A 27,476-nucleotide genomic window follows, 5' to 3' on the forward strand; every position below is an offset into this window, starting at 1 on the left:
TCTGTCCCATATGATCTTCATTTCTCACCTTTATGCCAATTTTGGAAACAGACCCCCAGACCCACTGATTTAAAACTCTTACCTTATTATGTATATTTGGAAGTTGAAGGTGAAGACACATCATAACCACAATTAGCATTGTTTGGAGTTCCAACTAATATGAAGATTTAAATAAGTAACTGATAGATGTAAAATAATGAATAGTGTTACTAAAGTTCTCTTTTCTGTATTAACCAAAGACTCTTCATTCTAGATGTATAGATGTTTCCCGTAATTTTTATTTTATTTTTTTGTCACACCATGTAAACTTTCCCAGGCCTGGCATTGAATCCGTACCACAGCAGTCACCAGAGCCATAGCAGTGACAAAGCCAGATCCTTAATCTGCTGAGCCACGGGGGAACTCCAACTTTTTAAAAGTAAAGTGGCTTCTGTTTTCTTTTAGCCTCTGGGCTTCTCACTTAATTTAATGGTGTCAGCTGCTAGAACTCTTGCAGCCATCTTAAAGCTGACATCAGTGTTCCTGGCCTTTGGCAATGAACAATTCATTTAGGTGCAAATGACTAAATTCGGAAAGAATCTTTGGGGAAGTCCCAAAAGAATGATCCATGGCAGGATTTCAGGAGGAGCTGAAGGTGCAGAGGTTGTCCAGACAAGGACATGGAGGCAGCCATGGTTACTGATGTCTTTCTGTCCAGGGTTTTTACCCAGCCAAAGGGTCAGGAGTCATAACTGATGGCAGCCAAATGCCCCGTGTGGGTTAGATCTTCACACTCCTTGTGCTCCTGGGTTGCAGGGGAGAATCAGGGACTGGAAGCGAAGTCACACAGTGTTTGGCCCCATTCCCTATTAGTTTTCTAACTGGTGACTTAAAGAACTGCCAACAGAACACCTTTCTGGGGCACCAGAGAGCTCTCTGATGCTATCTCCAAGGTGTACCAGCCCAGCTGGGAGTCATGTCTCTGCAGGACAAGGGGAAGGAGCCACTTCCATCCTAGAGCAATGGCACTTGCAGGTAAGAGCTGGGCAGTCGCTCTCACCTTCTCACTCTGCACTGGGACATTTTGGAAGTCCTCTTTCTGTTCAACAGTCTTTATCCTGCCATCCCAGGAAGGCCATCAGTCCCAAATTCCCCTTCATTATTTCTTCCAGAGCTGCTTGAAACGAGTGCAAATGAGGTCCTTGGCGGGACCCCTATTCTCTGAACTAATGCTGTATGGCAAAAAAAATTGAAAATCGGAGTTCCCATCGTGGCTCAGTGGTTAACGAATCCGACTAGGAACCATGAGGTAGGAGGTTCGATCCCTGCCCTTGCTCAGTGGGTTAAGGATCTGGCGTTGCCGTGAGCTGTGGTGTAGGTTGCAGATGCCGCTCAGATCCTGCGTTGCTGTGGCTCTGGCATAGGCTGGCAGCTACAACTCTGATTCGACCCCTAGCCTATGAACCTCCATATGCCGCGGGAGTGGCCCAAGAAAGTGGCAAAAAGACAAAAAAAAAAAAAAAAAAAAAAGAAAAGAAAAGAAAAGAAAATCCTTATTACATATTATAAAGGCAGTCTTATTTCCGGGAAGCTGAAAGCATCATAAAATCCCTCATTGTTAGTCCTAGGGTGCTAACTGACCCTGGAAACTGGACAAGTGATGCAGAAATCATTACTTCTCACAAGGTCATGACCCTTCCCTAACTCAGGTTACAGGGTCAGGGAAATGGTCATTTGTCATTAAATGGTAAATCTCTGAGCTACAACCTGTTAGATTTCAGCAGTGGGGTGGGAGGAGGGAATACTAAGAGAGACATGGGGCCTGGGTTTGCCTCCCTGCCCCCCCCTTTCCTACCTTTTGACCTGATTCACACCCCATCTGGCTGCCTACGGGTACCTAAGCTTTCCTGTATTCTGGGGCTGGGGCTGTGAGTGCAGTGGGGGGTGGAAGGGGTTAATAAGGAAAAGCAAAGGGGGCGGAGGGCAGGATAGATGGGAGTTCTGGCCAGGATGTTCTGTGTGCAACATCCAGCCTTGACCTGACCGGGGTTATTCGACCAACCATCATCTAGCCAGTCATGTATGAAAGGCAGTTTGGGGATGTCCGGCCCTATCTTGACCTCCCAGTGCTGCAAAGGCAAGTGTGTTCAGCGTGCTGCTGCAGAGATGGAAAGAGAACCATGCGAGTGAGCTGGGGACGGAGATGTGAAATAATTACGGTGTGATCCAAGAGGTAACAACATGGTTTCACTGGCTGACCTGGTCTTATAACCCAGTGAAGAACGCTTTCCATAACCCAATAAACATGTTAAGCATTAGCGTATTTGTCTGTATACGCTCCTCACCTCTTTTTTTAAGAAGATTGAGGCTAAGTACTCAAACATCTGTGCTCTAACAAAAAACAAGCCACACTCTGGCCAGAGAAAAAGTGTGTTAAAAGGGGCTTTGGATCTAGGTCCCAGAACCTACTGGCTCCATGGCCTCCAAGAGGCATAACCTCTTAGTTTCCTCACTAGTCAAGTGGATTCAGTCATTTCTGCCCTGCAGAGTTTTTGTGAGGATTAGAGACAATATGTGCAAAATACCTGCCACAATGCCCGCATTAGACTAGCCCCTCAACGTGTAATAGCTGCTAATGGTATATGAGGTTTAAATCATAAAACATGTGCGTTCCGCTTAAATATAACTCCCCTGGATAAGAGCATTCAGAGAAACAGGATAAGGGACCTGTCCACCTCCTCCTTCTTCCTGTGCGCCCCTCTCTACTCACCCTTCTCTGGAGTTGGTGCTAAGGCCCTCACTTTCCTCAGGCCCCTCTCTCTACCCCCGCGAGTGAAACTGCTCAGACTTTACCCGGCCATGGATTTGGGGTATGGGGGGGGTTCCCACACATTGCCTTCTAATCCTAGGAGCATGCCTTTCTCAGACGCCTGCCATCTCTCTGGAGTCTCTCCTTACACTCCGTAAGGCCGCCGGAAACTTCCCCAAACTTGACTCAAGGGCAGGCATACCGAGGGTGTGTGTGTGTTTGCGTGAGTGTGTGTGTGTCTAGGGAGGGGAGAGAGAAGAGCGAGGGAGGGAGGGAGAGAGAGATCGCAGGGAGGGAAGGAGAGAGAGATCGCAGGGAGAGAAAAGCGGCCAATCTAGCCCCTGCGTCACTCCCGCAGTTGTTTGGAAATGAGGTTTACTGGTGTTTAACAGGGGAGGACACAAGCCTTCGCCGTTTCCCTGAGTCCCTGATTTTCCAGCCTTGCCTGCCAGCGCCCCATAGGATGCCCGTGCCCCCAATTCACTCCCTGCCATTATCAACCCTAGGACAGGAAGAAGGGGTGACGGGGGAGAGCCAGGTGGCTTGGTCTCTTTGCTGTGTTCTGTGCAGTTTTCACTCGGTCGGTTTCAGAAAGAGAGGCGAGCGTAAGATGAATCCAGGCTACGGCGGGGGAGCGAAGAGCGGGCTGGCAGTGCCACCTGCTGAGAGCCCCACAGGCCGAGAGAGCGGCGGGCACCGCCACCTGCTATAAATAGGCCGCCGAGGACAGGGTGTGCGACCGTACATCCCGCCGCGAGGGCCTTAATCACGCGCGGGGCCCCGCGTCCTTGGAGACCCAGGCGTTGGGCAGGCCAAGGCCCTGCGCTGGGGCTGGGTAAGGCGGTACCCCGGATACCCTCCCCTCGGCCAGGGCTGGAGGCCTGGGGTCGGGGCAGGTCGAGGATGGACGGCTGGGGAGCGGAGAGATGGGGAGGGGAGGGAGGGCGCGGAGGACCCGCACTGCAGCAGCTGTTGCCCGCGTGAGACTCGCCTGTCCCGGCCATGCTGCTCAGGCAGAGTCACAAGACGCAGTGGGGAGGGAGGGGGCATCGCGTCCCCTTCTTAGGTCCCCGGGGACCGAGTTGGGAGATCCCGGGCTCTGCCCTCCCCTCGCCTCCCCCGCCTCCCCGCGCTCGCCCAGCCGGGAGGAGGAAACGCGAGCCGCGCGCAGACACCTCCTCCTCCGCCGCCGCCGCTGCCGCCGGCGTCCCCGCGCCTCTGTGCCTGTTGCTGCAGCCGCCGCGGGACCAGCAGTGTCCTCAGAGGACAGGAAAAGAAGCGGGAGCCCTCCCTGCCCCCCGCGGCGGGAAGAGCGCCGCCCGCCGAGCACGATGCGCGCCCCGCCCGCTCAGGCCGTCCCCGGGCGGACCCCGAACACCTGCGCGCCCCGGCCCAGCCCCGGGCTCTAAGCGCGCCACCTCCCAGGTAAGCGTTTTCTGGGGCCTCGCCCACGCCACCCCGTCGCCTCTTCCCCGGGCATCCCCGCCACCCCTCACCCCCAGCAGGCCCCTGCGCTCTGGGGCCCGCGGGAAAGCGGGAAGCCGACAGACCGGGGGCGTTTCTGCTGTCGTTGCCGCGCGGGGGGCTCTCGGGGAAGGAAGTTCATTACCACCTCGTTGTCCCCTACTTGGACGAAAGCGAAACCTACAAGTTCCGAAGGACCTAGGGGCTCCGAGCTGCACCCTCCTCCTGCCCCGCCCTCCACTCCTGCTCGCTGTCCTCGCATCTCCCCCATCCCCCTGCGTCAAATATCCGTAGGGCTAGAGTGTTTGTAAGGCCACCAGACGAAGGGGAGGGCTGTCAGAGTGACCCCAGGCCGCCCTTTGAAAGTTCAGGGTACTTAGCAGTAGCAACTTTGGCAGCTCCACCCGTGCACACATTTCTTTCTATGGGCACATCCTGTACCAGTCATTTTGAAACCCTGCTTAATTGTTTCTAGCAGCTTCCTGATCAGCCTGTGATTATGAGACCCCCTCAAACTTCGCCGCTCGTCGTTGTTGTTAGGTGTGGGGGTGTGTGTGTTTTTAAAAGAGATGTCATTTTCTTTGAAATCCACCTAGAGGCGGCTTTACGTGCGGTGATTTCATTTACGATAGATTATTCTGTGGAAGTTACTTAAAAAGGAAATTGAAAGTGATGATCATTCCTCCCACCAAACAGTTTAATTTTCAGAGTGCCCTACTTTAATGAATGGGTATTCACTTCGCAGATCTCTCATTCCTCCTCTTAGAGCATTGGATGATTTCATTTATCGATGTTATCAGACTTTGAAAGAGCATTTTACTAGGACCTGGTTTAAATGAGTCACACCCAGGAAACTCAGCTCTCTCTCCAAGACCAGACTTCTAAACTTTTTTGATCTGAACATGAGCTGAACTGCAGAGGCCCTGATTTAAAAACTTCTTCTCTGGGAAAGCAGAAATTCATCCTCTTCCTCGGATTTGAGCTGGATGGAAGGGAGTCGAAGGATGGCCACCTCTGGGTTTTGTCGTGTTTGGGGAGCTGCTGGGGGGGGCGGGGCGGGAGGGGGGGGGCTGGGATGAAGAAGGAACTGGGAGCTATTCTAAGACGCTGGGAAGCCACCTGGAAGAACAATTCTCCATGTTTCTTTTTTTTAAAATTACTCAATGAATTTTATTACATTTATGGGTGTACAGCAATCATCACAACCAAATTTTATAGTATTTCCATCCCAAACCCCAAGCCCATCCTCCCACCCCCCAACCTATCTCATTTGGAAACCGTAAGTTTTTCAAAGTCTGTGAGTCAGTATCTGCTCCGCAAAGAAGTTCATTGTGTCCTTTTTTTAGATTCCACATGTAAGTGATAGCATTCATATTTCTGAACACTTGTTCCATCACCGTCTTGGTTAGGGATGCCCGAGGCAGGTGAGTTCTATGCCTTTTCCAAGAGTTGAGATGACCTTTCTTGGGGATGAGGTTTGCCTTCTGCTCAGCGCCTTCCTGGGAACCTTGAAGACTGTCTTAAGGAGTAAGGACGTGGCATGAAAAAGTCTGCACAAAATAGGATTGGCTGCTTTTGTAGACAGGTGTTTTACAGCTGTTTGAAGTGGAAAGCTATCATAGTCTTGAATCTGCCTCTTTCCCCCCCCCCCCACCAAATTACAAGGAAATAAGACCATAAAAAGTGCTTGCTCTCCAGATTTCTCTGTTAAATACCTATTGACAAAACATGAGCTCCTGGATAGTGGGCACAGCTGTGGATTAAAAGGCACCATGTGAAATGTTTAAGGGACATTTTCTGAAGTGCACACAGTGGCGTATCCTGAGACTATCAACTGAGTGCAAGGAGATATAAAAGGGACTGAATGTGGCTCAGCGCTGTAAATGAAATCATCAGGAGATAGTTAAAATAAATGCCTTTATGTGGATTTGTCCAGCTACTTGCAAACCAGTAAAATAGAGGAGAAATTCATCGGCGTGGTTATAAATCATTAGCATCAAAGTAAAATTTTGCAGAAGGAATCCTCTGCTCCGACTGCCATTATCTTTCCTCCAAGAGCTCTGGAGATTTCTCCTTTCTCTCTAGTAACATTTCTGGTTGGATGCAGCCATGTCAGCGGTGACCTTTTATCTCATATGACAGGGTTTGTCATGGTACCAGACGGTTTGAGGAAGAAAAGGGCAACTCTGAAGAAATGATTCAGCGCGCACCGCCTCCGGAATTATCCAGCTGTTGACAATCTCTGTGGCCCACTTTCCTCAGAGGCAGCCTGTACCAGAAGGGCTTCAGCAGCAATCAGATGTGCCCCTGTGCATGGCCAGGTGTGGGTGGGCAGCCCCTTTCTGGCCTAGCTCTTCTAGCAGCTTCTAGGATGTCGCAGATGACAGGTGCCTTTGCTGACTTTTATCTTCATTTCTTTCTTTCCAACCCCACCTTCCAAGAAAAATATTTTTAAATCAGATTCTTCACAATAAACACGACGTTCTCCATTTCCAAGGTTTCTGACATTTTTCACACCAAGATTTCCTTCCATCTGATGGGTTCTTAGATTTAAGGGCAGTGTGTCCCTTTTCAGGTTTCTGATGTTTGGACAAAGATTTGTCGTATTTGGGCCATATGAAATATTCTTGCCACTTAGGTTTCAGGGAAGCTGTGCAGAATGCACAGGAGATACGTTTTAGCACCAGCAAAGATGCAGTTCATTTTGAGTGTGCCTGGTCCCTTTGAGATAAGCAGCAGCTATGTTTTCTCTTGAAAGACAATGTACCCATTTAACAACACATTGTATAATATTAGTGAATCTAAACTTCCACAGAGGATAAGCACTTATGCTTTGTTGTCAGACTTAATGAGTTTATACACTTAAAGTCCTTAGAATAGAGCTAGAATAGAGCGTGAGATATAGTAAGCACTAGATACATATTACTTACTGCTATTATTATATGTATTCCTTTTATATTTTTAGCATATAACTTTGACATTAGATTTGAATTACTGATGCAAAATTTAGGTAGAGGAGTCTCACTGTGGCACAGTGAGTTAAAAACCTGACTCCATTAGGATGGAGGTTTGATCCCTGGCCTCATTCAGTGAGTTAAGAATCCATTGTTCCTGCAAGCCGCGTCGTAGGTCTCAGATGTGGCTTGGATTCAGGGTTGCAGTGACTGTGGTGTAGGCCGGCAGCAGCAGCTCCAATTGGATCCCTAGTCTGGGAACTTCCATATGCTGTGGGTGCAGCCCTAAAAAGAAAAAAAAAAAAATAGGTAGAAAAACAATCCACCTCATCCATTAGAATGATATTTTAGTGTTAATTGCCATTTGCAGATATTGTCCTATTGCAAGTAACAGAAATTTGGGCACCAGACAGGTCTGGATTCAGATTCTACCTTCACCATTTACTCATTAGAGGACCCTTAAGTAAAATGGGGGTGGTTAAGAAACACTCTTGCCAGAGTTGTAAGAACACTGAAGGTCATGTATGTAATGAGCAAGAAGTAGCCAGTCAGTAGATTTCCCTCTAACAAAGTGATTAAGAGCAAACACACGCTGGAGTGATAGGACGTGGGTTCAAATCCAGCTTCTGCCACTTGCTGCTGGTATGACCTTGGGCAGATGATCTCACCTGTGTCACCAACTTCCTTCCAGTCTCTCATCTTTATTATTTTTTTTAATGTGCATTTTTATTTCTGACTGTCCTCTTTGCTGACTTTTTTTTTTTTTTGGCCATGCCTATGGCATGGGAAAGTTTCTGGGCTAGGGTTCGAACCTGCTCCACAGCAGTGATCCAAGCCACAACAATGAAAATGTTGGATCCTTAACCGATTGGCCACCAGGGAACTCCAGATCTCTCATCTTTAAATTAGAGTTGATAATGATAATTATAGTCTATAATAGTCTTTATTTGGATATGATAATAATGGTCCTTACTGGCAAGGCTTGTTGTGAGAGCTGCACCTGTTAACAGACACACAGTAAGTATTATTCTGTGTTAACAGTTAATATCACTACTTTTAGGAGTTCCCACTGTGGCTCAGCAGTAACAAACCTGACCAGTATCCATGAGGATGCAGGTTCGATCCCTGGCCTTGCTCAGTGGGTTAAGGAAGCGGTGCTGTCATGAGCTGTGGTGTAGGTCACAGACACGGCTCAGATCTGGCATTGCTGTAGCTTTGGTGTAGGCCAGTAACTACAGCTCCAGTTCAACTCCTAGCCTGGGAACTTCCGTATGCTATAAGTGTGGCTCTAAAAAGCAAAACAAAAAAAAACCCGAAAAACCAAAAAAAACCCCACTACTTTTAAGAGAATAACTTAAAGCAGCTATGGGGGAGGCCAACTAAGACCCCCACCCTGCTATCCTGTGCAGGATGGTGGAAGAAAATCCAATCTAATCCAGAAGGGACAGTGGGGAGTTCCCGTTGTGGCTCAGCGGAAACGAATCTGACTAGTATCCATGAGGACACAGGTTCAACCCCTGGCCTTGCTCAGTGGGATAAGGATCTGGCGTTGCTGTGAGCTGTGGTATAGGTTGCAGACACAGCTCGGATCTGGCATTGTTGTGGCTGTGGTGTAGGCCAGCAGCTGTAGCTCAGATTCAACCCCTAGCCTGGGAACCACCATATGCCACAGGTGTTGCCCTAAAAAGACAAAAAGACAAACAGAAGTGACAGTGGCATTCTAAAGGATTAGGCTTGAATTAGCCCTGATGTATGTAAGGAGGAAATCATTCTCTGTGTATCAAATTAGAGAGGCACACTGGGTCCTGGAGCATCCTTGATGATGAAAAGGCTGGAACTGCTGCCTCCAGGAGCTCCACGTGATGGTGAACTAGCCGACTGCTCCAAAGATCTTTGGGACCTGTGGACGATGCTGGGAGAGCGCACACTACTCTGATTGGCTGCGATTCTCTGCAGGAAGTGGACAGACAGTGGAGCCAAGCCAGCAATCTCACTATAGGAGATTAGAGTTTCAGGTGGCAGGACAATCCTGCTCAGCCGCATGCCTGCTCTATCTGGGGTAAAGAGTAGAAAAATTAAGCCATTAATTCTCAAGGGGAAACGAGTGGCCACCCGGGGGGGTTCTCTGCCTATCTTGCAGGTCCCTGACTGCTAATCAGTATTAACTAGTTCCTCACCTGGCCTGGAGCTAGAAGCTTCCAACAACCCTCCCTTCATCCTTCTTTCTCTCCCTCCGCCTCTCCCGCCAGTATTCTGAGGAGGTGCCAGCTGAACCTGCAGGAGTGTGCAGGAGCCGGGCATGGGTAGCTACTGCAAAGTCCCCATCCTGTTCCCTGCGGTTTGCCAGGAGGCAGTTGGAGGGGGGCTGGGACGAGAGGGGCTTCCCAGTGGCAGCCAGCTAACTCCCACCATCGCCTCTCTCACTTCCTGATCCATAAACCCCATCCTTTTCTTCATACGTCTCTCCCACATGTATATTCTTGAAGGGAAGATGAGAGCAGCTTTCTGTCCCCACCCGCGGTCGGGGACATTTGGTATTATACATTATGAAAATGAGATTCACCAGATTTTAGAGACAGAAGAAAACTTGGGGATGATCTCGTTTCATTTTTTTATAATAATAAACTGGAGATTTGGAGAAGTAACTTGTTTTCTCAGCACCACACTGGAAAGTGTTTTGGTAAGAAAGCTGAGGTTCCTCACGACACTTGGATGGGAGTCAGGGGCTTGGATTGTCCTAATTCTGTCACCAAACTTGGACAAACCATTTTGCTTCTCCGCTTGCCTCATTTCATATATGAGGGAGATTGCTGAGTGGCTTGAAAGGCCCTTTCTAGCTTTCATATTTTGTGATGCAAAGTGCATGCTTCCAGAGATAGCTAGCATAGCCGGACTCCCTCACAAAGTTATTGGAACTGTTTTAATAAAAGAATATCTTTGTGTTTGGGGTCCTACCGTGTTTATGGGCTGTGGAAGGTAGGAGCTGTGAGGAATTCAGACGGTTTCTGTGAGGGATAGGGCTGGGCCACAGATGGCTCTGCTATTGAGAATAGGACTAGATGCACACCGGTCGGATCAGGGTATAGCTTACTGCAGTCTGAGGCACAAGAGGTATCCTGGAATAGGTGGTTCTACCTGGGCTTAAAGGATGGTGACAGATTGCAGGCAAATGACGTGGACTGAGATAGCTTAAAAAATAATCTAGGGTTTGTTAGTATTATGTGACTGGGTCTTCCGCCCCTCGGAACTTTTTATTGAACAGTAATGGAAATAGTTACTCGCCTAGTCTGAGGTACCATGACTCTGAATTGCTTATGAATAATTATGACTCCGTCTGAAGTAGAACTTATGATTTGATAGTTTATTAAGAGGGTTCAAGTCCAGAATCCTTTTTACAGAGAAACCAAGATGTGTCCTAGCTGGCTGAAAAGTGAAAACTTGAGGCATTCAAGTAGTTTGTCAGGGAAATGGAGAATGAATTTGATGACTTATTATTTACCAAATGGTTGAAATGACTAAATTTTGTAGTTTTTTTTTGTACTGCATATATATTTCCTTACAAGACAATTGAAAGTAATTCTGCTGCACTTGTTGCCACTATATTAGTAACTGCCTCGTCTACACTAATTGGTAGATCTTGAGTCTGTTCTTTGTAATAATTCTAGTACTTCTTTAGACATGTCTTGGGATTAGCAGCTGTCAACAGTTAGAACTTGAAATAGATTCAGTTACAGGAGTGGAAGTCGGGCTAGACATTTAATGCCACTTTCACCTGTAGGTGAGAGAAAGAAAAAAGGAGAGAGAGAGAGAGCCATTATTTATGGGATTATACGACCGTCAGGTCTGTTTTCATCATCAGAGGCTGTACTTTAAAGGAAAAGAGGGAATATACCTTCATGAGCACTCAAAGTATGGGTTTATTTCTGAACTTCTGAACATTTTAAATAAAAAATTAGCTCTTAACTGTGTTCAAATTATAAAAATTCACTCTTAGCACATGTGTATTTATCATCTAGAAAAACAGAATAAAAAAGTAGTTCTAGGGAGTTACCATCGTAGCTCAGTGGAAACGAATTTGACTAGTATCCATGAGGATGCAGGTTCAATCCCTGGCCTTGCTTGGGGGTTAAGGATCTGGCATTTCTGTGAGCCATGGTGTAGGTCACAGATGCGGCTCAGATCCCGCATTGCTGTGGCTGTGGTGTAGGCTGGTGGCTACAGCTCCGATTTGACCCCTAGCCTGGGAATCTCCATATGCCATGGGTGTGGCCTTAAAAAGAAAAAAAAAAAAATTCTAGTGCAGAAAGTTTTGGAATTTGAATATTGGTTTTAGAAACCTTAAACCTTGTTTAAGTTTCATAAGCTTACAGACTTGTGGAGGGGCACCTATTCAAACTCTTAAAATAAACATGATGATTTGGTACCAAGCGCAGCAGACGTGGTGATGGATGCCCTAAACCACCTTGGAGGAAAGAAGTGATAGTTGCTTGAACAAGGACTTGCAGATGAGTTGGAATTAGGTTCAAGGACAAGGGTGGCATCATTGGGAGTTTCTCCTTAGGTCTTTCATGATTCTACATATTTTATGAGCAGAGATATTTGATTCCCTTTGTTCTGGACTAACTCTTCATTTTTTTGTTGCTGTTGTTAAGTAGCAAACACCCACAGAAGATAGAAATAGTGTCTCTCCCTGTGAAGAGCAGACATACTCAAACCCCAATATGAAATATTCAGGCTCCCCAAACTCAGGTGTCTCTGCTGTAACCCACTGTGGATACAGGTGTCACCTGGCCTGTGGGAATTTGGGGTTAGGGAACCAGCGCAAATGCTGGCTCTGTGGCCATTGCTCTGAGTATTAAATTGTCCTTTGTCTCTGACCTGGGAGTCTCATGTCATCTCCCAGGAGGCTAACTTGTGACAGGCTGACTTTTAGCTTGCAAGTAGGGTAAACTCTCAGCTCTTTACAGTTTGCTACAGGCATTATGTTCTTGAAAGACAGGAACAGCATGTGCTGTGACCCAGAGGCATGAGAAATGACGTCTCATGTGGGGAACCGTACCTAGTTACCTATCTTCAGAGCCAGGTGGTGCACGAAGGAGGGCATTTTAGGGGAGAATATGAAGTTGGAGACATAGACAGGACCAGAATCTGAAGCGATCCTATATGCCATGTAAAAGAGTTTAGATTTTATGGGGGTTGTTATTAAGGAATCTTAGCAGAAGAGTGACATGATCAATTCGGTGTTTTGGTTGAATTACTCCAGGAAATATGTGAAGGCTGGACTGAGGTTGGGGGCACCATTTCTCCGGTTGAGGAAGGATAAGATGTATTTATTTTTTCTTTTTAGGACTGCACCTGTGGCATATGGACGTTCCCAGGCTAGTAGCTGAATTGGAGCTGCAGCTGCTGGCCTATGCCACAGCCACAGCCACATGGGATCTGAGCTACAGAGGCAACCTATGATGCAGCTTGTAGCAATGCTTGATCCTTAACCCACTGAGTGAGGTCAGGGGTTGGACCGAAATCCTCATGGATACTGGTTGGGTTCTTAACCCACTGAGCCAGAATGGGAACTCCTGATAAGATATATTTAGATGTAAAGTCAGTTTAGAAGTAGGGCTAAGGGAGTTCCTGCCGTGGCTCAGTGGTTAACGAATCCGACTAGGAACCATGAGGTTGAGGGTTCGATCCCTGGCCTCTCTCAGTGGGTTGAGGATCCAGAGTTGCCGTGAGCTGTGGTGTAGGTTGTAGATGCAGCTCAGATCCTGTGTTGCTGTGGCTCTGGCATGGGCCAGCAGCTACAGCTCCAATTCAACCCCTAGCCTGGGAACCTCCATATGCTGCAAGTGTGGCCCCCCCAAAAAAAAATTAGGGATAGGATGAAGGAAGCATCTGAATGACTGTCTCAGTGCCTTCAGGCTGCATGGGAAGTCCAGCATCAAGGTGCTGGCAGATTCAGTATCTTGTGATGCCTGCTTCCTGGTTCATAGACTTTATCCTTTCCCATTGTCCTCACACAGTGGAAGGGGAAGAGAGCTCTCTGGGCCTTTTAAAAGGGCACTACGCCTATTCAGATGGCTTCTACTCTCTTGACCTGATCCCTTCCCAAAGGCTCCCCCTCCAAATACTATCACTTTGAGGATTAGGGTTTCAGCATGTGAATGGGGTGGGGGATGGACACATTTAGTCTACAGCAAGGACTCCTTGGCTTTTGACTTGGCCACTGAAATGAACAGGGATGCTCTTCAGCTAGATGTAGCTGATGGGAAGGAGGAGAAATTCTGGAAAGTAGGGAGGTGAAATGGAGTCAGTTTTAAAAAACTAAATTGAGGCTGAGGTGCTGTCTGGATAGAGTTTCCAGATTGAAATATTGAATGGCCTGTCCCAATCCCGAACTCAGGAAGGAGACACACATGGGAGTCATTGGAGTCAATGTGGAAGGTGCATTCTCGTGCAGCATTCAAGGGGACAGATGGAGAAAACGCAAATCGCCTGTAGCAAGCAACTCACACTCTCTCTGGGACTCTGTTTCCTAAGTTGTAAAAAACTGCAATACTAGTAGTCTCACTGAGACCAAGGTGAGAGGTGAAGAAGAGGAAACAAGATAAAACGAGAGCCAGGAGAGTTGCAAGCAGGGTGAAGTGGTCAACATCAAGGAATTCATCAGAGGGAACAGGGAGCTAAGGACTAAAAAGTCCTCTTGGATTTCACAACCAGAGGGTGTGGATGACCCTAATAGGAGCCGTTGTGGTGGTTCCTCTCTGCTTCTAGTCACAATCCAGATTGTGGGTGGGCAGGAGGAAGTGGAGACAGCAAGTGTAGACTTTACCTTGAAAGGTGTGTAGGCAAGGAGGAATTGGGGCTGGGGATGCCTGAGGTCAAGGGAAAGTGTGTGTGTGTGTGTGTGTGTGTGTATATATATATATATATATATGTATGTATATATATACACTTTTTTTTTTTTTGGATGGGAGAGATTTCATTCACTCTTTTAAAATATCTATTGAAAGACATGGAAGCAGCCTAAAAGGTAACTTGTTTGGGGGAGCCACCAGTACTGAATTTGACCATCCTAAAAACATTCCTTGAGGAGTTCTTGTTGTGGCTCAGCAAGTTAAGAACGAGACTAGTATCCATGAGGATGCGGGTTCGATCCCTGGCCTCACTCACAAGCTGTGGCATAGATCACCTATGTGGCTTGTATTTGGTGTTGCTGTGGTGTAGGCTGGAAGCTGCAGCTCCAATTCTACCCCTAGCCCAGGAACTATGTACTGCAGGTTCAGTCCTAAAAAGACAAAAAAAAAAAAAAAAAATTCTTGAAATGTATCTTAAATAATACATCAGGGTTCAAAGCTGGCCAAGCAGCGCTATGTTGTTTATGTGGTGCTTGCCTTTGTTGGCTCTGTGAGGTTTGTGTTTAACAGGAGTCTCCCAGTGGGATCTTTGTAACCCGAAGCGAGTGTGACGGTTGCAGCATTTTCAGGTTTTGTATGTAATACGATTTTAAGAAAGCTCTTTCTAGTCAGAGCAGCTTATTTGAACTAATATCCATTTCTTCCCCTATTTGGGTTTCAGACTATTAGGTTTCATCTGAAATGATAACTCTCTGCAAGTAGCTAGTGCTGTGATTTCATTCAATTCTAATGCCGCTGTTCTTCTCCCGCAGGATTTGACATCAGAAGCATGTGAAATAGAGTGCGTGGCCTAAAATAGCAACCAGTGGCAGTGAGTTTCCAGACTTTTCCCAACATGGAACCCATAACATTCACAGCGAGGAAGCATCCGTTTCCTAATGAGGCCTCGGTGGGCTTCAGCCTCCAGCTGGTGGGCTCCTTGCGTGTGCACTCCCTAACCACCATGCCCATGCTGCCTTGGGTCGTGGCCGAGGTGCGAAGGCTCAGCGGGCAGTCCTCCAAGAAGGAGCCTGGTACCAAGCAAGTCCGCCTTTGTGTTTCACCCTCTGGACTGAGATGTGAGCCTGAGCCAGGAAAAAGTCAGCAGTGGGATCCACTGATCTGTTCCAGCATCTTCGAGTGTAAGCCTCAGCGTGTCCACAAGCTGATTCATAACAGCCATGACCCGAGTTATTTTGCTTGTCTCATTAAAGACGATGCAGCCAATCAGCAGAGTATCTGCTATGTGTTCAAAGCCGATGATCAAACAAAAGTAAGTGGAGGTGGGGGTGGTTTTTGTTGTATGGGGTCAGAGCATTTAAGGATACTGGAATTAACAAAGAGCTAATGCTGCAGTTATACATAGATCATCTCACTGGATTTTCAGCTTATAGGGATAGTTTCTTTATAGTCTTTAAAGAACATTTGATAACAGATGTTAAAATAAGTTTACCAGTTCAAAAATTCAACAGAGACATCTTTCTAAACTTATACATCAGAGCCGTATATTAGGATTCGGATTATTTAAGGTGTGTGTTCTGAAGCAGTGCTTCTCAAACAGAAATGTGCACATACATTTCCCAGGGGATTCTTAAAATGCAAATTCTAAGCTGGTGGGTCAGGGATGGACCCTGAGACCCTGCATCTCTAACAAGCTGCCAGGTGATGTGGGCGCTTTTCCAATTGCGCTTTGAGTAGCAAAATTCTAGATTAGCGAGCTCCACATTGTTGATCTGTTAGCAAAAATATAGTTATCTATAAACTGCATAAGACTCTTGTTAGCTAGTTTCCCAAGGAATAATGTTCCCTTAGGTAGAGACCATTGGTAAACATGGTGGACATGAATCTAAGGGTTTTTTTTTGTTTTCTGTTTTTTAAATTTTATTATAATAGATTTACAGTGTTCTATCCATTTCTTTTTTTGATAATGACTTTTATTTTTTCCATTATAGTGGGTTTACCATGTTCTGTCCATTTTTTACCGTACAGCTTCTTTCAATTTCTGCTGTCCATCAAGGTGACACAGTCATACGTATATATACACACATTCTTTTTCTCATATTATTTTCCGTCATGTTTGATCACAAATGATTGGATATAGTTCCCTGTGAATCTAAATTTCAAGACTTTCAGGTTTTGGGGGTTTGAGGGTATACTGGGGGGACAACTTCATGTCTGATCTGATTAGTTTGTTGTCGTTACACCTTATGACATGGCTGAGACAAATATTATATGAGAAATGGTAAAGATATCATCCGCTCCACTATTTTCTCATTTATTTGTGCTCGTATTGTGCGTTAGCGTTGTTTTTGCGGTTCTGTGCAGGTCTCGTTCAGAGCTCCTTGGTTGTTTTGTGAGGGTTAGTTTAAATACAGTTGAAAATATAATCCTGGCAGCCTTTTCCTCAACTGGGCCCATGCAAACTGTGATTCGGTACAGATGACAGCAAGGAGGTCAGGGGCTCACCGCTAGCTCCCCGAGCTGAGGAAGCCCCACGCGAGGCCTGAGTGCCTGCGGGGCCACATGCAGACAACCCCACACACTGGGGCAGACTCTGAGCACGCCAGTGCCAGTCCTTCTGGTAAATGCCCATAAATTGGAAGAGAAATGCTTCTGCTTTCTCCCTGCACCCCGCAGGGGTTTTTTGCCTCCCCTCCTGGATGCACGAACCTCGCTTGGAAATTCATGTTCTTGGTGACTGAGTAGATTGGTGGAGATTCCCTTTCGTTGTTCATTCCTTGTTTCTTTCACTCACTCATTCAGAGACTGTTGCTCCAGGTACGAGGTGAGAAGAGGTAGTAGAGGCTAGAAGGAAGGCAGAGGCACATGCAGGAAATACCACGTGGGAAGATGGAGAATGGGGCCTAACACACCCCAGTGGGAGGAAGCCTTTTTGGAATCATGGCTTGTCTGGAGCTTAAATCTACTATGTTATGAACAGAACTGGATATATTTTTATTAAAAAGCATTTGAGGAGTTCCCGTCGTGGCGCAGTGGTTAACGAATCTGACTAGGGACCATGAGGTTGCGGGTTCAGTCCCTGCCCTTGCTCAGTGGGTTAAAGATCCGGCGTTGCCGTGAGCTATGGTGTAGGTTGCAGATGCGGCTCAGATCTTGCGTTGCTGTGGCTCTGGCGTAGGCCGGGGGCCACGCTCCATTTCGACCCCTAGCCTGGGAACCTCCATATGCCGTGGGAGCGGCCCAAGAAAGAGTAAGAAGACAAAAAAAAGAAAAAAAAGCATTTGAAAAGTGTCTGCTGCAGCTGTTGTTCATACATCTCAGGTGGGAAGCATCCGGGTTCAGAAGTTCAGAGGGACTGACTTCTTGGATTCCAGTCCTGTCTGCCACCTGTAAACTGTGTAGCCTCAGGCAACACTGAGCCTGTTTCCTCATCTGTAAAATGGGGTCATTATAGTCTCTGCTCACAGTGGCTGGGAGGACGAAATTAACTAGAACGGCACCTGAAACTAGTCAGCACTTATGGCTGTAAAGTTTTTTCATTAGGGGAAGTTCCCATTGTGGCTCAGCGGAAATGAACCTTGACCAGTATCCATGAGGACTCAGGATCAATCCCTAGTCCCGCTCAGTGGATTAAGGATCTGGCCTTGCCACAAGTTGTGCTGTAGGTCACAGACGTGGCTCGGATCTGGAGTCACTGTAGGTATGGTATAGGCTGGCAGCTGTAACTCCAATTCAACCTCTAGCCTGGAAACTTCCATATGCCACACTTGTGGCTCTTAAAAAAAAAAAAAATTCTATAGGAGTTCCCTGGTGGCCTAGTGGTTAAGGATTTGGCCTTGTCATTGCTGTGCCTTGGGTTTGATCCCTGACCCAGGAACTTCCACATGCTGCGGGTGTGGCCCAAAACAAACTTCATTAAAAAAAAGTTTTACTGTAGGCAGATTATGTACTAGTTTCACTTCAAGTCATAAATTGAAAGAGACCAAGATGAGCGTCTTCAGCTCTTAGGATGAGATTCTGGTCATCTTTGAGCAACATTTTTATAAACTAGACACTTAAAAAAACAGCACAAGTAAACCTAAGGGTTGCTCTTATTTGGGCAAATTCCAGAATGAAAAGTAGAGGACTGAACAGGCTGTACTCCTCGCCAGCTCTGTAGAAGGACTGCCTTTCCTTGGGGGGAGCTTTTGCTGGAAGGAGTTGTTCAGTACTTTTTACACTTTTGACTATTTCCCACAATCTTTTATGGCATCTGAGAACAGGCTTCTGGCCAGACATTCAGCTACCTGACGGGAAGAAGAGATTTATAACTCAATTCTGGAATTGGGGTTTCCAGTTGTGCTGAGAGTAGAGAATTGGCCTTACTCTGCACTCTAAAAAGCCACGGTAGAAATACGAATCCGTTCTTAAGTTATTTTTGGCTTGCACACAATTTTTATAAACACTTAATTGCCAGTACACCGAGTAATAAATGGCTGCCATCCTGCTCATTTTATAAAAGAGTCATTTGTAACACAGGCATCTCAATCAGGGATTCTCTTGTTGTTGGAAACTGAATGGTAAACCACCGTGGTGGCCCTGATTCCAGCTGGCATGATATCTTTTATGTTCTCAGGACATTCTGCTTCGGTGTCTTATAGCAGGGGGTTATCTGCTGTAGGAGCACAGGAACATATGTCATCATTTCTCATCGTTTGTAACGTTTGCTTTGTGAAATGATTCTGTAAATTAAGGCCAATTCTAAAGAGATGAGATCAGTATCCAGCTACGTTTGCCAGATGCCATATATGCCTTTACTGCCAGGGTCATAGGCACAAAACTACTATGTGAGAGGAAACCTTGTGAGCAGCGTGTAAATGAACTTATAAAAGAAGATCTAAGGGAAGAGAAGAACAGAGAGGAATAGGTTTTTTTTGTTGTTGTTGTTTTGTCTTTTTGCCATTTTCTAAGGCTGCACCTGCGGCATATGGAGGTTCCCAGGCTAGGCGTTGAACTGGAGCTGTAGCCACCGGTCTACGCCAGAGCCACAGCAATGTGGGATCCGAGGCGCATCTGCGATCTACACCACAGCTCACTGAGCAAGGCCTGGGATTGAACCCGCAACCTCATGGTTCCTAGTCGGATTCGTTAACCACTGAGCCACGATGGGAACTCCCAGAGAGGAATAGTTTTATAAGCACAGCATGAAATTGTGTTTCCCACTGTATGTTCCATAGAATATACTCAAGGTGTTCCACAGACAAAGGCCTCCCTGACAGAAATACATTAGAGGGCATCTCAAACTGAAAACCCCTTTTCACTCTTTAAACTTATGGAGGATCCCAAAGAGCATTAATGTGAGTGATATTATTAATATTTACTGTAGTAGAAATTAAAACTGAAAAAGTTGTAGGAGTTCCCTGGTGGCTCAGTGGGTTAAGGATCCAGCATTGTCACTGCTGTGGCTTGGCTCAGTGCTGTGGCTGGGTTCGATCCCTGGCCCGGGAACTTCCGTGTGCCACAGGTGCAGCCAAAAAAAAAAAAAAAAAAACCTGAGAAACTATAAAGGCATTAATTTATTAAAAAAACAAAAACAGGAGTTCTCTTGTGGCTCAGGGGGTTAAGAATCTGGCATTGTCACTGCAGCGGCTCAGGTCGCTGCTGTGGCTCAAGTTCAGTCTACAGTCTGGGAACGTTTGTAAACCTCAGGTGAAACCAAAAAAATAATAAAGTAATAATGTTTTTATTTGTTATATGTTAGAATAAATAATATTTTTGTGAAAAATAATTATTTTTCCAAAAAATTTAGTGATGAGTAGCATAGTTTTACTTTTTGTTTGCTTGTTTTCCTGCAAATCTCTTTCATGTCTGGGCTAATAGATAACTATTCATTCTCAGCTGCTTCTTCACTCATTCTGTTTGTGATATGTTGTTTTGGTTGAGTATATTAAGAAAATTTGGCCTCATACAGATATATAATAAGAGAAATATTTTGTAGTCTTTTTAGAAAATTGTGGATATTTTTCTTTAATGCCCTACCCGAACTCAACAAATGGCAGAAGTTTGTTGCAGTATGAAATCTGAAACCATTCAAAGCACTTTTTGCATTTTGTTGTATTAAAATCCATTAATCTTGTGCTTTAATGAATCTTTAAAGCATGCATGATTCTGGTAACATCATGCATTGATTATTTAGAAAATATTGGTTCACTGAGTTATACAGACCACAGTCTGATCTGAGAACTACTGTATTAGGGAAACACTCTATTTTCTTTTGTTTTTGTTTTTGTTTTTGGCGGCACCTGCCGCATATGTAAGGTGATCAAACCAGGGATCAAATCTGAGCTGCAGCTGCAGTCTACATCACAGTTGTGGCAGCGCTGGATCCTTAACCCCTGTTCTGAACTGGGATCGAACCCGTGCTGCCTCAATGACCCGAGCCACCACAGAGACAACACTTGATCTTTTAAAAATTATTTTATTTTATATTTTATTTTATTTTTTTCTTTTTAGGGCCACACCTGCGGCATATGGAAGTTCCTGTGCTAGGGGTCGAATTGGAGCTGCAACTAGTGGCCTATACCATAGCCACAACACCAGATCCAAACTGCATCTGTCACCTACGCCACAGCTTGCAGCAATGCTGGGTCCTTAACCCACTGAGTGAGACCAGGGATCAAACCTGCATCCTCATGGATACTAGTCGGGTTCTCTTTTTTTTGCTTTTTAGAGCTGCACCCGCAGCATGTGGAGGTTCCTGGGCTAGGGGGTCTAATCAGAGCTACAGCTGCTAGCCTATACCACAGCCACAGCAACAACCTACACCACAGCTCATGGCAATGTTGGATCCTTAACCCACTGAGCAAGGCCAGGGATCGAACCTGCGTCCTCATGGATGCTAGTCAGATTCATGAACTGCTGAGCCACGACAGGAACTCCACTAGTTGGGTTCTTAACCCACTGAGCCACAACAGACACTCCGGAAGCACTGTAATTTCTAGTCCACTCTTGAATTGTCCATTAGATTCCCAAGGTAATTGGACCATAAATTACATTTTCTCATAACATCCCTCAGAACACGTGTGAACACAGTGGCATAAGGTTCTAGCTGAAGTTTGATTCTGAGTTAGGGTCCATGGCAGGAAATGAAAATTTCTATTCTGGTATACAGACAGGTGCATGGGTGGCCCTGACTAGTCTTTCCTCCATCACATGACAAAGACGTCACCTCCTGGATTCAGCCCTAGAAAAAGCATAAAGTCTAAGAAAATTGTCTCGAGATTCTTTCCTCCTCCAGCTCTCCAGCTTTGACTCTCCTGGGAAAATCTGAGCTCAGAAGATCAGATTGCCATTCACTTGAGTGTCCTTTAGATCACTCCAAAGAGTATTTACTTTTTAATCCTTTTTCAAATCTGCTAAGTAAAAAGCTCTGCTTCCTTAAGGAGACTTTCCAGCACTGTGGTGCAGGTAGCAGACGTGTTGGGCTGGGGCTTCTGACACTGCATGTTGCTGTTTTATGTCGATAAAAGGAAAGAAGGGGTTCTGAATGGGGAATGGCAGGGATTGCGGAGCGGGTAATAAATGGAGGAGAAACACAAGCTGGTAGAGAGGCCAGGGAGTGGGCAGTGTGGGGGAGCCAGGGTGAGTCAGAAATTGGGCATGTGGGAGTAGTTTTGCTCTCAGTGTCCACCCACTCTCCTTCAGCTGACTTATCACACTTGAAACCTGTCCTGGCTTTTCAAACACTGTTGCCGACTTTCATCAGAGCTGATCTTCTGGGCCTGGCATCCCGTGTGGGGGATGGATGTCATTAATCCAGCAGGGCTCACGGCTGCCCCTTCTGCATCCTCCCTAGAAGCATCTTAGATTTGCTAGCATCGTGCTATAGCCTTATTCTTCCCTTTCCCAAGGAGGAAGTGCTGTCTCCCGGTGGGACTTCATAAGCATGACTAAAACCTTAGGGATAAGGAGGAGGGGAAACGTGTGGAAAAGGAGCTTGGGTTTGGGGGGTAGAGAAGCTGGAGTCACTGTATGGGAAGTAGACTTCTAGAAAGAAGACATCTACCTCTGGAAGAGGACTGTCCTGAATGTTGCTGAGGAAGATGGGTTTGAGAGGATGTGAGTGTCCTTTGAAAGAGCGGGTTTCCTTGTCTATGATTTTTGGCAACGAAACTGCATTTCTTGGAGGTGATCTGTATCTGAGATTGACCCCTGTGGGCTCCCATGCTGCTTGTTTTAAGAGTACTTAACTCTTGGAGTTCCCGTCGTGGCTCAGTGGTTAACGAATCTGGCTAGGAACCATGAGGTTGCGGGTTCGATCCCTGCCCTTGCTCAGTGGGTTAAGGATCCGGCATTGCCGTGAGCTGTGGTGTAGGTTGCAGACGTGGCTCAGATTCCACATTGCTGTGGCTCTGGCGTAGGCTGGCGGCTACAGCTCCGATTCGACCCCTAGCCTGGGAACCTCCATATGCCGCGGGAGTGGCCTAAGAAATGGCAAAAAGACAAAAAAAAAAAAAAAAAAAAAAAAGAGTACTTAACTCTTTGCAGACTGGATTTAAGGGGAATAAAGGTTTCCTTTAGAAACCTCCAGTGAGGAACCAGGACATTCTCGCATGAGGTCCTGTGAGGACACTGCCTTTCTCAGTAACTGGTGGAGAGTTACCTCACCTAGCCTCTCTGGATTCCCAACATTGCCTCTCAGTCAAAAAAATGGTCTAAAGTTGTTTTCCTGTGATTAGCAGGATTAATACCTCAGTCTCCTATATTAAAAGCCCAAGTTGCTTTGGCTGAGTTTTATGATTTAATTAACAATTTAAAAAAATTGGAGGAGTTCCCTGGTGGCCCAGTGGTTAAGGGTCTGGTGTTGTCATTGCCACAGCAATGGTCACTGCTGTGGCATGGTTCGATCCCAGGCCCAGGAACTTCTGGATCCTGAGGACTTGGCCCAAAATAAAATTTTTTAAAAAAAATTTTGATCATAGCTTTGTTTCAGTTGCATTTTACCCATTACTCATTTGTCTTAATAATTCCCCATCTGCTTGGAATTTTAAGTAAGTGACTGAAAATATGCACCGCTTATTTCAGGGTTTTCCATAGAGGCTGGCTTCGATTGCTTGGCTGTTATTTGCCGGCTCATTACTTTCTTTCTTTGCTGGAGGGAAGATGGAAATTATAACCGTGAGCTGGAGCATTTTGTTCCTGAGGGTGATGATTCTGAAGAACGTAGTGTCATTTTGGAGTTCTTCCTATCTAGCGCCCTTTCTGATTGGATCTTCAAAATTTCTAAATATCAGACATGAGTCTGTCTTTGTTCCTCAGGGAATGGCTGCGAGAAGCTTTTGTTGTGTATGTTTTGGAGGATTGTTTTTTAATCATTGTTAAAATTCCCACCGGACAGCTTTTTTCTTTTTTTTTTAATTGACGTAGAGTTGATCTACAATGTTGTGTTAATTTCTGCTGTACAGCAAAGTGATAAGGTTTCATATATATATATATATATATATATATATATATATACACACACACACAGTATTTTTCATATTCTTTTCCATTGTGGTTTATATTGAATTTTTATTGGTATATATAGTATATTTATATATTTATACTTATTATTGGTATATTTCATACATATTGCATATATTGAATATAGTTCCCTGTACACTATAGTAGGACCCTGTTATTTATCCATTCTATATGTAATCACACTGGGTATCTTTAATCCCAATCTGGTTGTTATGTAAAATTTCTTTGGGGCCCCACTTGTGGCTGGGACTCAGTGCCTGGTTGCACAGAACAGTGTATCCGTGTCAGCCCATCAACACTTGACCGTCTGTCACACTAGACAGAAGTTGGTTGCTGGGTGCAAGGATTCTCAGGGATTCTTTTTCATCTATAAAAAGGATGTCCCGGACTGCATGAACTCCGAAGTATTTGTTGGAAGGTTTGGGTCCATGACACAGGATTGATTACGTAATTTATTTTTGACTTTGAAAAATGAGTGCAAGCATTTCAGAAGCATCCACCTTGTGATATGTAATGAGATAATTATTTAGAAGCCTTTATTGTCTGTGCATACTACTTCCTAGAGCTTTGCATTTTTCACCAAATGCTTTGCTTTATAGTGTAAATCTCTTCCTAAGAATAGACTTTATAAGTATCTTGAACCTAAAGTTGACTTGCATCTTGAAAGGATTTATTTATAGCCTAGACCTCCAGTGTCCAGTACAATCATCACTTGTCATCTGTGCCTTTTGGGCACTTGCAGTGTAACTGGTCTGAATTGAGATGTGCTGTAAGTGCCAAAATAGTGGTTTTCAAAGACATACTCTTGGAGTTCCCACTGTGGCTCAGTGGTAATGAACCCAACTAGTATCCATGAGGATGAGGGTTCAATCCTGGCCTTGCTCAGCGGGTTAAGGATCCAGTGTTGCCATGAGCTGTGGTGCAGGTCCCCGACGCTGCTCGGATCTGGCATTGCCGTGGTTGTGGTGTAGGCCAGCAACTGCAGTTCCAGTTCGAACCTTAGCCTGGGAATTTCCATATGCCTCAGGTGAGGCCCTAAAAAGACCAAAAAAAAAAAAAAAAAAAAAAAAAAGGACGAAGACAAAGATACAGTCTGAAAAAAAAGGTATTATGTAAAGTATCTCAGTGATTTGCTATATTGATTACATGCTAAAATGATAATATTTTTGATGTATTGGGTTAAATCAAATATAATACTAAAATTAATTTCACCTTTCATTTTACCTTTTCGAATGTTCCTAAAAGAAAATTTAAAATTAAACACGTCTCTTGTAGCGTTTTTCTACTAGTCAGCCCTGGACTAGCTACCAAGCAAGTGTTTCTGGAAATAATCTGAACACTTATCATGGAGCGACCTCAAGTTTCTCCCTTTTCTTTGCTACCTCTATTTGTTAATGATAGAATTTTGCTCAAAGTTACTCTGAAAAAAAAAATCGCATTGAAAACTAAGACCAGTTTTTGATGCTAGATGCATATTGCAATGCATAAGAGCTCCGAGGGCCACTAGTTTGGGATATGGTGACAGAGGTAAACCTCTTGTTTCTACTGTTTCTCTTTTTTGAATACTTTTCCTTCTTCTGGACGCTTGGGCATCCAGCCCACTAACTGCTGCCTGTGATCCTGAACCAATAAACAGAGCAGGCTGACGGGAGAGCTGGCTTGTCTCCAGGGAAGCTTCAGAAGAGGCAGGATTGGGGGTGGGGCTCCGTGGGAGGGCAGGGAGCCTGATGCAGGACAAACCAGAAAACTTACCAGTAACTTCAGGGTGGTCTGTCCCGCAGGAGCCCTTTCCTGACTGCTTCCATCCAGCAGTACATCAGAAGTCATCCTTCCCTGTGGTTAAGTGATGTAGGTATTTGAAATGTTGCATTTTTACATTAGTCCTTTCTTTGGAATGCGACCAGTGTATCATGTACTTGGCAGGGTGCTAGGGTACCAAATCCAATAGGCTGAGATTGCTCCTTTAAGAAGTAGCATGATGCTTTATACGCCAAGTATGGATTCTGAGTGCTGCACCGCCAGGAGTTAGCAAACACCTGTAAGTTATCAAACAGGACATTTGAGAGAATGAGAGGAAGCCTAGTATAATAAGTGCCTACAGTTATGTGAAAAGCTGCTGTGGACAAAAAGAAAGCGGCACATTCTGTATTTGCTCCAGAGGGCAGAACTAGAAACAAGAGAAATTTGTAGACAGATTGTGGGCTCCTCCCAACAGTGGGAGCCTCTAATAATTAAATAGGTTGTATTGGACAGGGGACGTGGGCGGAGGTTTCGCCTGGTGAGTCCTCAGCGTCCTGGGCACATACTTCGCCCTGTGAGGGATGGACTCCCCAACAGTGTTCCCTTTTGTTTCAGACAATGGAGTTGCTCCTAAATCTTTGGTGTTGAGGGGAAGTTGTTTCCTGTAATATCTATTGTTGGTCACAGATCTGTCTTCTGGAGGGACCCTCCAGCATGTCATGCACTTTCCATGAGACATTGGAATGGGTTTTTAAAGACCCCCTATGAGGAGGTCTCTGGGGGCCTAGTGGTTAAGGATCTGGTGTTGTCGATGCCGTGGCTTGGGCTCGATCCTTGGCCCAGGAACTTCTGCGTGCCATGGGCACCCTAGGAATTTCTTAGGCTGATGAGTGGGTGCAGATCGAATGGGCCTCCTAAGATAGAGGATAGATTATAGCATGTGCCAAGCCAGAGCCAGACAAGGGCACACAGAGATGCCCAGTGTGGCTGGCACTGCTGTGACTAATGTTTCACAAATTGCATGGTCAGAGGTGAGAAAAGAAGGAAAGGCAGGGGTCGGATTTTATGGGGCCAGGGATGCCCTGCTAAGGAATTGGGTAACCTTCTTAAGAAGGCTGTTCTGTGTCAGCCATAAGAGGCCTTAACCAGGGAAGTAAAACAGTTGGATTTGTTTTTAGATTTGGGGGCGGAGGATGGAGTAGAGGGAAGAGGAACTGAGGACTGACACCAGTTAGGAGGCCATCCGCAGTGGTCAATGTGACAACTCTACAGTGTTTCGATCCACAAATATAACAGGAAGTGATTTGTCCCCACTGAACCCATGTTGATATTTTCTGATCCATCACTTCCCCCTCTGGTAGCCAGAGGGGTTTTAACCGTCTGTTCATTGGCCTCTAATGCAAGAACAAGTCAGTCAGATTCTGATTCAAGTCCGTCAGATGCTGACTCACTTGGTTCCTAAGGAATGGTATGAAAAATAACATAGAAGTAAAATTCCTGATCAGCTTCTGCTTGATCTTCATATATGCATATATGGACATCTCCCATTTTAAAGCAACCCCTCCCCTAAGCCCATTTCCCATCCCAGCTTCCTCCTGTTACTGGTCCAACTTTCTGCTCCATTTTTCAAGTGTTGCCATGATGGCTACCTTTGCTGCCACTCACCAATTTTCTTCTTGGTTTAGCAATTGGGCTTCTCTCTCTCTCTCTTTTTTTTTTTTTTTTTTTTGTCTTTTTGCCATTTCTTGGGCCGCTCTCACAGCATATGGAGGTTCCCAGGCTAGGGGTCGAATCGGAGCTGTAGCCACCGGCCTACGCCAGAGCCACAGCAACATGGGATCCAAGCCGTGTCTGCAAACTACACCACAGCTCACGCAACGCCGGATCGTTAACCCACTGAGCAAGGGCAGGGATCGAACCCGCAACCTCATGGTTCCTAGTCAGATTCATTAACCACTGCGCCACGACAGGAACTCCTGGGCTTCTCTTCTGATCTTCCACCCAGGCTCTTCTCATGCCCACCTCCAGCTTGTGAGGTCCCATGATCCCTTCTCTGCTTGTCTCTTATCCAGTTTCTCAGTAACTTTTGATAAAGTTGGCAAGAGAGTGTTTCTTCAACCTCAAAACACTCTCTTCTCTTGGCTTTTGGAAAACCAACCCTCCTGTTTTCCCTTT

At 45.7% G+C, this 27,476-nt stretch overlaps 1 protein-coding gene across 6 annotated transcripts in view; it reads left to right on the top strand.

Moving 5' to 3' along the window:
• The first annotated feature begins 3,955 nt into the window (after positions 1 to 3,955).
• Positions 3,956 to 27,476, top strand: part of TBC1D1 (TBC1 domain family member 1) — a 219,571-nt gene continuing 196,050 nt past the window's right edge. For 4 of the 6 annotated variants that reach the window (XM_084970778.1, XM_084970779.1, XM_084970780.1 and 1 more), the window contains exons 1-2: positions 3,983 to 4,213; positions 14,873 to 15,372. In XM_084970778.1, coding sequence (XP_084826904.1) covers positions 14,956 to 15,372 — 417 coding nt within the window. In that variant the 5' untranslated portion in view covers positions 3,983 to 4,213; positions 14,873 to 14,955. 6 annotated transcript variants of the gene reach the window in all.

This window comes from Sus scrofa, chromosome 8, assembly GCF_054392235.1.
Source record: "Sus scrofa isolate SSC_HxYL_T2T_F1_AM1 chromosome 8, Sscrofa_HxYL_maternal_Yorkshire_Landrace_v2.0, whole genome shotgun sequence".
NCBI lineage: Eukaryota > Metazoa > Chordata > Mammalia > Artiodactyla > Suidae > Sus > Sus scrofa.